Source organism: Salarias fasciatus, chromosome 6 (genome assembly GCF_902148845.1).
Source record: "Salarias fasciatus chromosome 6, fSalaFa1.1, whole genome shotgun sequence".
Lineage (NCBI taxonomy): Eukaryota > Metazoa > Chordata > Actinopteri > Blenniiformes > Blenniidae > Salarias > Salarias fasciatus.
Window position 1 is genome coordinate 16,069,198 of NC_043750.1, and position 14,700 is coordinate 16,083,897.

The following is a 14,700-nucleotide window of genomic DNA, read 5'->3' on the forward strand; positions in this document are numbered from 1 at the left end:
GCGCAAAGCCCAGAATCGTGCTTCTTTGTGTGACCATCACAGGAAATTGTATCCAAAGGTAATAATTAGCAGTGCTTTGAAGAACAAGCAGCCAAGCCCCACACTGATGGAGCTGCAAGCAGCTAATTACTGATGTCTGCCTTCATGCAGCAATGGAGAGAAGAATGAATTTCTGTATTTTTTACCATTATTCTATTTTCTTCCTTTTTGTGTGAGATGAGCACACATCATATGGTGTGTAACAGCCTCCATGTGCATGCCCACCTATCAGTGTGCAAGCAGGGATGCTTGACAGCTGCAGCAGCAGCAGCAGCATCTGTGTCTGCTGGGGGGGGGGGGGGTTATACAGGCAGCGTTGCTGTGAGGGGGATTCTCCCTCCCTGTGCTTCATGATAATGCTCACAGAGGCAGGGCATGACCCATCGCTTGTTGAGCTATGACAATTACTGATGACTGTGCGTTTCCCATCCTCCCTTAAGGGTACACCTCTGTGCAGCCTGTAGGTATGTGTGTGTGTGTGTGTGTGTATTTGTTCAGAATACATGCATGCAGTGCAATACTGGCTGTGTGCGTCGTTGCGTGCACAGGCGCTCACAAACAAAGATGACACAGATGAGGGGTCAGCACTTGTGTCTGTGCTTGTTAGGAAAAATTTTTCCAGCCCCGTCCTCCTTTCATTCCCTGAACTCCCCGCATCGCAACATCTCTCCTCTGAAGCCTGGGCTCGGTCGGTCGTGTCTCTTGAAACTTTATGCACGCCACGACAGCCCCGGTTTAGCTCTTTGATGACCCCAGTAAATAAATCCAAAACCCAGAGCGCCGCTGAAATATAAGTATCATCAAATCCAATATTTGGTGTAAGCATTTCCTGGGAGCTTTGGGATGCCGGGCATGTGACACATGGTTTATTTGAGTGTGCCGGGGCGGTGTAGTGAAGTGGAGAGGAAGTGGCAAAGTGGGTCAACGGCGGTAACCTTATATTTTTAATAACTCGGGTCCGTGCATGAACACGGAGGCATCTGCGGACTCACATGTGCGATTGTACTTAACACACCTCCTCCGGTCTGCTCTCCCCTCAGTCTTGCACTCATCCATCCTCACTTCTGCTTGACTTCAGCGACTTCCTCCATCCTGCCCCCCCCCCCCCCCCCCCCCCCCCCCCTCCTCCTCCTCCTCACGGGGGGGAGAGTGGTCTGCCCTGGCTGAATGGGTGCTGCTAAAGATAAACCAGTAGCACGTTGTTCGGACTGTGTTTACACGGCGGAGCAAGCCAACGGGAAGAAAGAGAGAGGGCTGACCACGTCGGGCCAGCTGTTGTTGAATGTTCACGCGAGCGTGTGCGTGAACAGACGCGCACACGCCCACACGAATAACAGCAAAGAGTGGTGTCTTCACATGACTCACAGATCAACAGAAGAAGCATATTAAAGTGTGTCCATATGTGCGAATTGACACCCACGCTGATCTCGTCAGTGGATTTTCTGTCCATATCTTGAGCACACCGAGACAAGCGTCCTCCCCGCTTTGTAGCCTCGGCCCCCTTTTTGATATGTGTGGAGGTATCTGTGCGGGGAGGAGAGGCTGATGCAAGAGAAAGCGTGTTCGTGCTCGCTTGTCTCTTTCGCCTAACCTCTCGTCCGTGCAGCGGCCACTCAGAGGCTACGTCTCACTCCCATCCCGACCGTCTCAGCTCCTCTTCAACACTGCAGACAGAATATTAATTTCATGCTTTGCTGACTATGAAGTTATTGTCAATAAGCATGGGCTCAGGCTTGTGAGGCTACATGAATAACATTATCGACCGGCAGGATCGATACGGGGATCTGGAGGCAGGATTTACAGTAGCAAGCCGCTCTGGCCGCTCCCCGGCGGAGCCGCCGGGCCGGGGGTCTTCAGATTTACACCTGATAAGATGAATCAAAGTGTGAAGTGGTGGTTAATCTCCCTGTAGCCATCTTACTAAATCTTGCAATTTTGAAGCTTTGTATTTTCTATTTAAAGAATGATATTCACTGTAATGCATCTGCTTTCTCTACGTTAACCGTGTTTTGTGCTGCTAGTGAAGCAAAATGAAAAAAAAACAACAACATGAAGTACTGTTGTCTAAAGATGAGGAGTTCATGGTTAAAGGCACAACTTGTAATTGTTTAAATGGCAAGTGACCACATTTGGTAACTTCTGCATCTCTTCATGCTTTCTTCTAAACTAACAATTGAATATCGACAAAAAGTTGGGCAAATTCTGGATCTTTCTTATGTGGGAATAGTTACTTTGAGTCTTATTTTCCCCATTAATACAAATAATGGACGCATTCATGTTGAAAATATGAAAATAAAAGTGAAAAATTTTGGTTTATGTCTGATTTTAAAGTGTTGAAATATAGAAATATCCTTCAACAACAGCTCACAGGTAAAATGTTCCATTCACACATATTTTAGTGAAGGCCTATAAAAGATAATTCACAGACGTTAGTGAAGTGACTTATTCATGTCAGAAATATTATGTCAAACCTTTGAATTGATGAGGAAGCTTCAGTTCAGCTGAGGCTAAACTCCAAACCACGACGGCATTTTACTGCATAGATTTTCAAAGTTGTGACTTTTTAATGAAAAGCATCAAACGCTGGGCAGTGATGTGGACCCGAGGCACCTTAAAAATGAAATGAAAGCTGTTGTAGCTCATCTCAGTTCATTTGATATGTTGACGAGCTGTAAGCACCCGAAGATCGACCTTTAATCGGTACGGTTACCTTCTCAGGCGAGAACAGTGGAAAACGTTTCAGAGGAATGCAGCAGGAACCGCATTAAAATTTACAAAAATATGAGAGAAAATGCATTTATTGATCCGTCTTCTGTGCTTGTTTGATTCAAGTTGCCGTTGCAGTGGTGGAAGGATCCTGGTTACATCCCAGACGCCATCTCACAGCACCAAGACAGAAAAACAGACAATCACACTTCCAGAGTCCTGGTATATTTAGACTCGTCTATTCATCTAACGAGCGGGAGAGTGTGCAAGCTTCACACTGAAAGTCACGAGCCCGGAGAGACCCGGTTCCTCTTGCTGGGATGTGAGAACGTTCGTCTCTGTTCCATCATGAACTGAACCGACTGAAACGAGCCGTTCCTACATCAGACTTTCTTTCTTCTTTCCATTTTCTGAGTCATCTCGTGACTCTTTGGCCATCTGGCGACTACTTTTCACAGTATCCAACTGGCTTTGTCTGTTTTGGGTATCTGGCTGAGTTTTTCTTTTGTTTTTTGTTTTTTGTGTTTTGCATTTAGATTAACATGATATCAAACCTAAACCTTTCAGACTGTAAATTGTTTGATGAGTCCACGAGAAGGAGCAGATGATGCCTCAAACGTCGGACACGTCAACAGTGTATTAATACACATGTGTTGCCTTTTTGTTTGTTTGTTTTTGGTGATTTAAGAGGAAGCAAATGTTCCTTTCAGAGAGCCATTACAGAGGCTTATTCATCAAAGTGTGACTGCATGAGTGTTTTGAAAATCATCATTAATCATTCCAAAAATGTTGTCAGAATATTAGTTTTGAAAAATGGACTTTGTCCACATCGCCCATGCAGCTCTCCAGAATGGACAATGCAGTTTAAGTTGCAGAGGGAAAAGTCTTTTACAGACCAAAAAAAGATGTGGTAAAAATAATAATTTAGCTTTCGTAATGAGGCAAAAGCCAGAGACAGAATACTTCTGATCTTCAGGTCTGTTTGATTGTGGTGTCCTCTCTGTTGTCCTGTTCTATTTTCCTCCTCGGTCTCTACCTACCAAAAAGGACGACCAGGAGCAGCAACCCCCCCGACATCCACCCCCACCACCAGTGAATGCCCTCTTTTTAAACCCTCCGTCATTCCTCTGAGTCATGAGTCAAAGTTCAAAAGGCGACGTTCGTGCTGCACAGTCCCGTTTGGGACCGACAGGATCTGGAGCAACATACCGTTTATATCAGGAACTGGAATATCGGGGATTCCTGACAGATTGATTCGAAATCAGTGGTGATGAGCAACTGGAAATGCATCGAGAGGGGTGGACACAAACACACACACACACACACACACACACACACACACACACACACACACACACACACACACACACACACACACGCACACACACACACACACACACACACAGGGAATGTCCAGCAGTGCTGTACCAGCTGCATGTGCAGACAGAGAGGCGTCTGGGTAAAATATGAGCCCATGTGTCTCCAGCTTACACTCATGTGCGTGCACAAACACACACACACACACACACACACCTCTGCTGGTTGGTAAGTGAGACATCAGGGTCACGAGGAGCAGATGATGACACTGCCGACAGTGTGGAGGGTGAAGTGAATAGTAGGGTGAAAAAAAGGTAATATTTCACGTTCGTCATGCTCTATATGTGGAGGCGGGAGATGGATGCCTCGCATGTCAGCGGACGTCGCTGCACAAAGCCGGACTCTGACGACTCGCGGCTCACATTTTGGTCGCAGCAGCGGCGGTGCAGTTTAAAGTCTGTTATTTGTATTCGGGGTATTAGCGTGTTTGCAGATTGGAGTGAGTTTAATATCCGCTGTCGCAAAGCCGCCAGCTCAAACTGTTGGCTTCGCAGCGTCTGTTTGTGGATGAGTATTGGTATTGGCTGGAGTGAGGATACACCTCTGTGGAATGAATGCACAGAGAAAATAATAAAAACAAAATGGAGGGAATCCTCTCGGTACATGACGAAATGGTCAGCTTGCAGGGAAACAGCAGAAACTCTACCAAGAGAGGAAATCTGAGGACTTTTTAGTTATTATGCATGTGTAAGTCGTGACAGGCTAAAGCAACATCACCCAGTAAAGACACACACAATTTGTTTCTGTTTGAGCTGCAGTGGGAAAGTTATGCTTTAAAAAAAAAAAAAACAGGCCCAGCTGCTAAGTCATTTGTCACTGATGCTCTCCAGGTGATTTATTCTCTGAACATGAAGAACGAGGAGCAGGAGGCCGCCCTGCAGGCCTTGAGTCACGCCCACCACGACGAGCTGCACCGCATCCTGATGGAGACGTGCCACGAGGGGGAGGGCTCCGTGCTGAGGACGCGCCTCCTCGAGCTGCAGGAGTCTCTGGACGAGCAGCAGAGGGTCGGGGCACAGGTGTGTCCTCACGTGTGTGTGTGTGTTTGTGTGTGTGTGTGTATGCACTCTTACCCCGTCCGCTATGAGATGAACCCACCACAGCCAAGGGCGTGATGTGTCGCTGTAATTGAAGGTACGACCTCCCAGCAGGAGCTCCAAATCAAAGGCGTCAATGACGCGACCTACAGCAGTCAGCTCACCTCGGCTCGCCTGTTACTTTCCTCGGAATGCGGCTCAATAATTTATGCACAGTTCACCACAATCAGACATCAGCATGAATCATAAATACCCACATGACTTTCTTATGAGCTCTTTGGGGGGGGGAAAGATATCTTAACAAGTAAATATATAAAAAATGTACAGGCACCCATAAGCCTTCATTTTGAAATGTTTTCTCTGTCATTTGCAATTTGATTTTGTGTCATTTTGACATTTTTTTTACTGCAGTTTTGACGCAGGTAGATCAGTTTTTTTGTAAGATACAATAGAACAATAATAATCGCCCTCTTGAAACCACATGAAAAGTCTTTTCACAGCTGAATGCAAGGAGTGGTCTGTGTGTGTGTGTGTGTGTGTGTGTGTGTGTGTGTGTGTGTGTGTGTGTGTGTGTGTGTGTGTGTGTGTGTGTGTGTGTGTGTGAGATAGGCGTCAGACAGAAAAGTGGGGTCAGTAGTAGGTTATTTATTTTTAGGCACCAGAGGTGCAAAAATAGTCAAAGTGCAGTACAAGCAAAAAAAAAAAAAAAAAAAAGGGCCTAGGACAGGAAAATACAAATAAACTGACTGAAAAAAAGAAAAAAGTCTTGATGATTCAACTGTTACTGAGAGCGGAGATATTTAAGAAAACCTCAAATAACTTCTCTTTAGCTCTCCCATTGACAGCTTTCAAGTTGTGAAATGTCAAGTCAAATCCCATGATTTTCCATGTGTTTGTCATTAATTGTAACGCCCGCTGTGGCCCACTGCGGATGTCAGTGTAACAACACGTGATGAGTGACAACTTGGAACTCACAGTTGTAGAAATATACCATCTGTCTAGGAGAGGATCTGTTCTTCAGTTAGATATTTACTCACGAGGGAAAAGATCTGTACTTATATGGTTTGTACTTTTGTGTTATTACACCGTATTTTTAATAACGTTATTATTATCTCCACGCTCTGGAGATAAACTGTGCATTGAAGAGGCTCGGCTGGAGGTTGAGAGCCCCGCTCCAGGTGACAGCTATACCGTGCCACAAGGTTTACAGCTCACACTGTAGGTGTTTTTAATAGGATTTACGTTGTAGCAGGAACCAACTGCTTGTTAAACTGATCTGTCCCTTAAACCCTGAAGTTCCTCCCAGCTGTACTTACTGCTCCGGTGAATTATCTCAAGCCATGCTACTACCGCTCCTTTGTTAGTGTTTTTATTCTATTTCTAAGTTATGATCGCCGTATTATATTATTTTTGACATGGTACACGTTCAGTAAATATATTACATTCACATAGTTGAATTTAAGATGGTTCTTTGGTTTGATGAGCAGGTAGCAGGTAGTGTGACATTTATCAGCAGGTTATTGATCAAATGCTGAAATAAAGATCCAGCTAATGCCAACACTTGTCTTTAGGTTCATACATAAAACCATCTTTCAAGCAGAGTCGTCATCATACCTTCGCTACCAAACGTATTGTTAGGAATGGTTCGACAAATGTAATGAGTCAGAACGACGTCTCCCGTTTGGTTCTTATCCTCTGCAGCTGACTGCAAACAAACACACAGCTGACTCATTAGTGCTGATACGCAGCAAAGAGTGAGAATTCATGTCTCCAGCCTATCTGATCCCCGCTGCGCGGGCTGAGGCGCAGGCATCTCCACCGTTCTTTGAATGTCACAACATTATAGTTAATTGGCAGTTATGGCGGCAATCTGGCCTTTTTTTTTTCAGCTGTTTGGTAAACAGCCCGTCCGTGTTGCGCTATTCGCCGCAGTGGTTTCGCTTAGGTGAAATAATGTGACGGCATCATTTCTCTGTCACGGTCCTTTGATGAAGCTAAAGAGAAGGTGTGATTTACTCAGTGCGAAGGACGCTCGGTAAGAATGAGCGTCTCTGATGTTGTGCATTTGCGGAGTGTAACTTATCCCCCGTGCCTGCAGGTGCAGGCGGACTTCGAGTGCTTCCGCATCCAGGCGGAGGAGAGGGAGCGCGAAGCCGAGTCCGAGCTGAGGAAAGAGTTTGAGGAGAAGCTGCGGGCCGCGGAAGAAGAGCTCCGGGAGGCCAGGGCCCACGTCAGCGCCGCCCAGGAGGAGAACCTGAGCCTGAAGGGGGAGCTGGAGGAGGCCAGGGGCCACGTGATGCAGGCCGACGCCAAGTGCGAGGAGCTGCAGAAGGAGGCCGACCAGGAGAAGCAGAAGAAGGAGGACGAGAGACAGAAAGAGAGGGAGGAGGAGGAGGAGCGGAAAACAGAGCAGCGTGAGGACCTGGAGAGAGTGAAGGCTCTTTCGCAGGAGGTGCAGGCGCTGAAGGAGGAGAGGGAGCGGGCCGAGGAGGAGAAGAGGCGAGCCGTGAGAGAGGAGCGGGAGCTCTGGGAGGAAAAACTGAACGATCTGAATGAGGAGAAAGAGGACATGAGGAAGAAAATAGAGGCCGAGTGGAGGGAAGAGCGGCAGAGGTGGGAGGAGAGGGAGGAGGAGGAGAAGAAAGGGATGCACAGCGCTCTCCGGGAGAGGGTGAAGAGGGCCGAGGCAGAGGTCGAAGGTCACCTGGAGCGGCTGGCGGAGAGCAAGAGAAGCACCATGAAGCTGCAGGAGCGAATCCAGGTATCGTTCCCCTCACTCACCCTAAAACAAAGGGAGGCAGAAATTGCAACGTCTCTCTCCGTGATGCTCCCAGTTAATGATCGTGTTGATGGGAAAGGAGGGAGCGGGGAAGAAACAGGGGGGAGAGAGAGAGAGAGAGGGAGGCGAGGGGGGATCTCGCCGGTCGAACCGCAGTCCGCCCTCGCTGAGTGCTGCTCCCGCTGCCAGCTCTCTGCTAATGAGCAGTTTGAGCAGGATGGATTCGCAGCACCACCGCCATTACCACCTCACGCACGAGCATTAAGAAGCCCTGCGAGAGCTGGCACAGAGCTGACTTAAGCCCTCACAGCAAACCATTAAAGGCCCACAGCTGGGCAGGATAGCTCCCTGACTCACCACATTTCAACCAGCTTTCTTTTTTATTTTTAACTCTAACACTCTGTGTGTGTCTGCCTTGTGTGTTTTTTTTCTCCCTCCTACATATCTGTGTCAAATTTGTTTTGGCCTCCTCTCTCTTCTGCTTCTCTTTATTATTATATTATTTTTTATTTCTCCTCTTGTCAACTCGCTACACTCCTCTGCATCTGTCACCTCACTTTACTCTTCCGTTCTCCAGGACCTGGAGGAGGAGCTGGAGCTGGACCGGAGGCGCGTGTCTGAAGCCGAGGGCATGGCCAAACGGGCGGAGGAGGAGCTGGCCGTGGCCAAGGAGAGGCTGCTGCTGCAGGAGGACGAGCTGCAGAGCAGAGCAGGTGGCAGTTTGTTCTTCTTCTTCTTCTCCTCCTCAACCCGTTCATCCACTCAGGGTCAGGGGTCAACACCACAGACAGGCTGGAGTGCGAAACACTGCACCCCTGTACCGCCCTGTGACTGATACAAACACACTCAAAGTGCAGTTTGAGCTCCATCCTGGTGACTGAGAAACACTTTGACTTTGCGTCTGCTTGTTCTTCTCATCTTCGTCTCTGCCTGCTGGAATAAATTCACCTGAAAAAGCGAACTCAGCCGAGCACAGTTCATTTCCATTATTCATCCAGACGCCGCGCTGCGCAAGTTTATGCCTCGCGCCATTATAATATATACAGAAGATGCAACAAATTCAGATCGTTTATCTTCAACAATGGCGCCCGGTTTCATCAGTGTGTCGTCACACAGTCAGCAAAAATGGCCAGAGTTTTATTTATTGCAGAAGAATGACTCAGTTTAGGAGCCTCTTGGTGTAACGGAGGTCCATTCTGCATCTGTTATACACAATCAATCAATATACTTGTGCACGCATTCCATTGTTTGATGTGTGTGTGTGTGTTTGTGTGTGTGTGTGTGTGTGTGTGTGTGTGTGTGTGTGTGTGTTTGTGTGTGTGTGTGTGTGTGTGTGCTTGTCAGAGGAGCTGCTGAACCGTGGGGGCTGTGAGGTGTGTGTGTGCGCCGAGCTGGAGGAGCTGAAGAGCCAGGTGAGCCGCCTGCAGAGCAGGAACCGGGAGCTGGAGCTGCAGAGCAGCGGCCGCAATAGTGACCACGCCCGGCAGATCCGTCAGGTAACGCACGCCAGAGGCAGCGTGGGTAAAAAAAAAAGCGCCGGCACAGAGATGCTGTTAGCTCTGAATATTCTGTGCTTCCAGCACGCCGAGGCGTTGTCCAGCCTTCGCTCAGAGATGGTGAGGGCGCAGACGGAGGAGCTGCGCCGCATCCAGAAGCACGCCGACGACGAGAGAGACAAGCTGCAGAGGGAGATCGAGAGAGAGCGAGAGAGCCTTCAGAAGGAGAGAGAGCAAGAGAAGGAGCGCTTCGAGAAGGACAGGAACAGAATGCGCAGAGAAATGAACGAGGAGAAGGAGGTGCTGCACAAAGAGGTGGAGGAGGCCAGAGAGCGGCTGAGGAGGGAGAAGGAGGAGGAGGTGGAGCGGCAGCGCAAAGAGCTGGAGGTGGAGCGAGTCCGGGTTCGATCCCAGCTGGACAAGAACATTGAGCAGGTGGAGGCGGAGCGAGCGAACCTGCAGCAGAAGCTGGAGGAGGAGAAGAAGAGGCTGGGGGAGAAGGCGGAGGAGGACCGGAGGCGGCTGAAGGAGCAGGTGCGGAAGGCGATCGAGGAGGTGATGAGGAGGCACGCGGCCGAGCTGAACAGCCTCCAGGAAGCCCTGAGCTCCGAGAAGAAGACCAACCAGGAGGTCAGCGCTTTCAAACTACGGTGGAGAAGCCTCACTCTCTTTTGGTTGTAGGGCGTAACCCTCATCATCCTCTCATTCGTCCAGAATGATGCTATCTCAATTGTTTGTAGATCACGACATAAATGACATTAAATTAATGAAAGTCTTTTACGCAGCCGGTGCCTCGGTGGCGGGGGGGGTCATCTTTTTAATCTTTTTAAATAGTTTTCCTCAGTATTTGAACTTGTAAAGATGAAGTGTTTTACAGGATGAAGTGAAGATTGGGGAAATGTGTGGAAATGGGACCATTTTGTGCAGCACTAAAGCTCTTTCTTTGATCTATTTTAATCTGGCGATCCCCTGGCGAGCTGGAGTCCTCGCCCCACAAAGACTAAAGGAGCGTGATTAATGGCTATTTTGTGAAGCCACTGTTAATGTAGCAATGTTAAAAGATAGCATCATGTAATTGTCTGCTCTGTGAGCTTTTCGAAAATGCACACTCCATGATGACTGATTATTGATTGGGTAGTTGAATGATTGTGTATGTGGTTTTGATGAATTCTCTGAAGGTGTGTGTGCGTTTGGACGAGGAGAGGAGGACGGGTGAGGACATACGCTGCCGGCTGGAGAAGGAAAGAGACGAGCTGAGGACAAAACTGCAGGACGCCACGAGTGAGGTGAGAAAATAAACCTCTTCAGTGGATTGTGCAGTGAAAAAAAAAAAAACATACCGGAAAAACTTTTTTTTGTGATCTCAGATCTGTCGGTTGGAGTCGGCAGTCCAACAGAAGGACAGGAAGGACAAAGTGCCCCCCGAAGCGGCGCCTCCATGTGGACCGCAGTGCTCCCGCCTGGAGGAAGACCTTCATCAGGCCCGGAATCGACTGGCCCGGATGCAGGAGGAGGCCGAGAGACAGAGAGACAGGCAGCAGAGAGAGATCGCCTCCCTGAGAGCCGACAAGCATCGTCTGGAGGAGAAGGTCCTGGAGCAGAGCCGGCTGAACGCGGAGCGGAGCCTTCTGGAGCAGGGCCAGCGCCACACTGAGGATCGCATCAGGTAGCGGCAGGAAAATCAAGTAACAGAGCCGGACGTTCAAATTATGACGGACGGCGACCTATAGCGTCACTTCGGGAAATGAGCTTCACCAGAACAGAAACATGCAGATGAATTAGCTGCAGCAGTAAAGATGATATGCGAGCTGTTAAATGCTGCTGGTACATTAATTAAAATGAAATCAATAACATAGTTCAAGAAAACATTGACCATTTGCAAAGATCCATTAGTCAGGCATGTCTTAGAGAATCAGGCCACATATTCAGCTGCTGATTTTTCTTTGATTGGCCTTCGAGCACAGAAAACAGACTGCTGCTTTTTATCTCCAATCCTTTACTTGCTCAAAGAAATTTCCTGAAGAGATCTCATTTAAAAAGTTACTGTTATGAAGGTGTATTAGGTTACTATTTTGCACATTATATCTCAGAATAACCTTCCTCAAATGCATGATGATTAGATCGTACAGTGTAGCAGGAGGAAATACACCGGTGTGTGTCTGTACGTGCGTATACGATGACAGTGTTTTTTACTGTTTGTCTTGACGCACGCCTGCAGGGCAGAGTGTGAGGAACGCCTGAGAGCAGAGTTCAGGATCGAGATGAACGCCGCCGTGGCAGAGAGCGAACAGAGGTGGCAGAACAAAGAGCAGGAGCTGCAGACCCAGATGTCTGAGCTGCAGACGGAACTGAACCAGCTCCAGTCTCAGGTGGGCCTGTTTCTCTGCCATGTTTTCTCTGGGTACTACAACTTCCCCCTGCAGATACTAATTAGTGGCAAAAATTCCCCATAAGTGTGTTTGTCTGCCTGTGTGTGTGTGTGTGTGTGTTTACCCCGTGATAAACCGGCGACCTCGTTGTTGATGGATGAATGGAGGACACTATTTGAATATGTTGTTCTTCCAGACCCAGAGCGGCGGCGTATTCAGTTTTCCAGTGAATAAGATTACGAGCGTGAAGAGTCAATTAAAATGCTCTGTTAAGCCGTATTTCAGGGTCGCGTTTGGGACTCCTATTAATCAGTATATGTCAGGATACTGCAGACAAAGAATTATTTAAAAAAAAAAAATGTATTCAACATTATGTAAGTGTGATATTAAATTGCTGAAGTCCTCCTCTAATGAGTTCCATATTGAGTGCACCGAGTTCACCCTGATGTCTGCACCTTCAATTTATTTTAAGAGAGCTGCCTGAGACTGCGAAACAAAAGAGTCCTCTCCATTAAATTCCCGTTGCAAATTCTTCGTGTCAGGATCACTTTGACGACTCGCGAAACCCTGAAACCCTCAGTTTTCACCCACACAGGCGGAGAAGAAGAAGACGGGACAGGGAGACGATTGCCACGGCAATCCGGAAATTGACAGGTTGAGGAAAGAAGTCCAAGACACAAAGGAGATAAACAAGAAACTGAGGGACTTGCTGCAGGTACACAACACATGAGAAGCACACACACACACACACACACACACACACACACACACACACACACACACACACACACACACACACACTAAGTGCAAATATGCACTTTTTCAAACGTTTTTTTTTTTTAATGCGATGAATAATTTAAGAGCCTTAATGCAGTGAAAAGGCAATGTTTTGATGAGGCAATGCATCGCCTTCGATGAGTGTGAACGGGGTGTGTGTTAATGTGTTCGAGGAGCCACAAACCCAGTCTTTAACCGAGGAGAAGCACAACCACGCCATGGCTCTGCAGGCGCTGGAGCGACAGGCGAAGGAAGATCTGCTGTCTGAGAGGAACAGGCTTCAGACGATGCACCACCTGGAGCTAGGTAACAAGCACGGACACACGCACACATGCACACGCAAAGACACGCACACACACAGTCGAGCATTAAGCATAAACACATGCGGACAGTGAGAAAGTCTATATGTCGCGTACAAAGCTGCATGAATAAAAAAAAAAATCGCTTTGATACGGAAACAAACAGACACATACACACACACACACACACATACACACACACGGTGAGATTATAAATTCAACAGTGAAGTTGCTATTGCCATGGATACAGCTCACCATGGCAACAGCAGAAGGGTACCTGTAACAGTGGGCCAAATTGATTTTGTTTTTGTATTTGGTTTTATCTGTGTATGTGTGTCTACGCTTGGATATATGCACGTGTGTGTATGTGTGCGTGTGTGCATGTGCATGTGTGTGCGCGTGACATCAGACAAGCAGCGTGCAGAGTTGACCCAGCAGCACACCGAGTGGAGCCGGCAGATGACCCAAAGACACATGCAGCAGATCGAGGACCTACAGGCTCAACTACAAGCACACACACAGATGATGGCTCTGCAGCAGGTGAGGTGCACGCGCACACACACACACATACACAAAACCCTTTAAATCTCTCTGTCTGTGTTTTATGTCCTCCAACTTACTTACTTACATTGTCATTGAAGATATTTTTGTTGTCTGCATAAATGAAATCCCTCACAGCCATTTCTATATGTAGTAAAACTGATTATTTAAAGAAGGAAAAACTAATTTTTGTATCTTCAACTTGTCTGTCTTTGTGCCTGAAGGATCTGAAGCAGCAGAACCAGTATCAGGTGTTTGAGCGGCAGCTGGACGAGAGTCGCTGCGCCATGCTGGAACTGCAGAGAGAAAACGTGGCGCTGAAGAAGCAACTAAAAGAGCGGTGGGAAGAACTGACAAGTCATTTCAACTTTAATTGCAGCTATTGGAGCCATCAATTCATGCATGTTTTCGCCGCTCCTCAGGTCAGTGCAGAAGAACTCCGAAGTGGCAGAGAAGGAAGACGAGAGCACAGAAATCAGGAAGAAGAGAGACGCACAGCTGGAAGAAGAAGCACAACGTCTGAAGGAGGAGGTGGAGAAACTGCGGGTGGAGATGGAGAAGCTGGAGGAGTCGCAGAAGCACTGGGAGGAGAGGAAGGACGAGGACATCAAGGAGGAGGAGGTGGACGAGGAGAAGAGGAAGGAGAGGGAGGAGGAGAAGAGGAGGGAGGAGGTGGAGGAGATCAAGCGGGAGCACAAGAGGGAGATGCAGAGCCTGGTGTCGGAGTACAGCAGCGCTCAGACTCACCTGCAGGCGCGAATCGTGGCCCTGGAGAACGAGTAAGTAGAGGATAGACGCGTGGAGGCGAGACGGCTGTGGACGAGAAGTCCCGTGGGCGAAACCCGAGGGCAGGTGTGTGAAGAAGAGGTGTGTGTGTTTCTGTGTTTTTGGTTTAACTGCAGGCTGCGCGAGCGGGAGGAGCGGTGCCGGAGGAGGGAGCCTCGCTGCGACGACCTTCAGTTAGGGAGACTCCAGGAGAGGCTGACGGAGAGAGACCAGCTCATCAAGCGATTAGTGGTGGGAACGCGCGCGCGCGCGCGCACGCACACACACACACACACACACACACACACACACACACACACACACACACACACACACATACACACGTACACATGTACACCTTCAGCTCAAAACAGGCCAGCGCTTCCATGTGGAGTTTGCATGTTCTCCCTGTGTGTGCATGGGTTTCCTCCTGGTTCTCTGGTTTTCTTTCACAGTCTAACTGGTGAATCTAAATCACCCATAGACCTGTGTGTGTGTGTGTGTGTGTGTGTGTGT

General features: G+C 48.2%; 1 protein-coding gene across 1 annotated transcript in view; it reads left to right on the forward strand.

The window, feature by feature from the left end:
• fam184b (family with sequence similarity 184 member B) overlaps window positions 1-14,700 on the forward strand; it is a 45,514-nt gene that overhangs the window by 1,018 nt on the left and 29,796 nt on the right. The window contains exons 2-15 of the mRNA XM_030092866.1: window positions 4,953-5,141; window positions 7,258-7,920; window positions 8,516-8,651; window positions 9,283-9,434; window positions 9,519-10,064; window positions 10,613-10,720; window positions 10,802-11,100; window positions 11,653-11,803; window positions 12,399-12,518; window positions 12,754-12,886; window positions 13,289-13,419; window positions 13,644-13,759; window positions 13,842-14,198; window positions 14,322-14,436. Of these exons, the coding sequence (XP_029948726.1) occupies window positions 4,953-5,141; window positions 7,258-7,920; window positions 8,516-8,651; window positions 9,283-9,434; window positions 9,519-10,064; window positions 10,613-10,720; window positions 10,802-11,100; window positions 11,653-11,803; window positions 12,399-12,518; window positions 12,754-12,886; window positions 13,289-13,419; window positions 13,644-13,759; window positions 13,842-14,198; window positions 14,322-14,436 (3,216 nt within the window). The remainder of the gene's footprint in view (window positions 1-4,952; window positions 5,142-7,257; window positions 7,921-8,515; window positions 8,652-9,282; window positions 9,435-9,518; window positions 10,065-10,612; window positions 10,721-10,801; window positions 11,101-11,652; window positions 11,804-12,398; window positions 12,519-12,753; window positions 12,887-13,288; window positions 13,420-13,643; window positions 13,760-13,841; window positions 14,199-14,321; window positions 14,437-14,700) is intronic.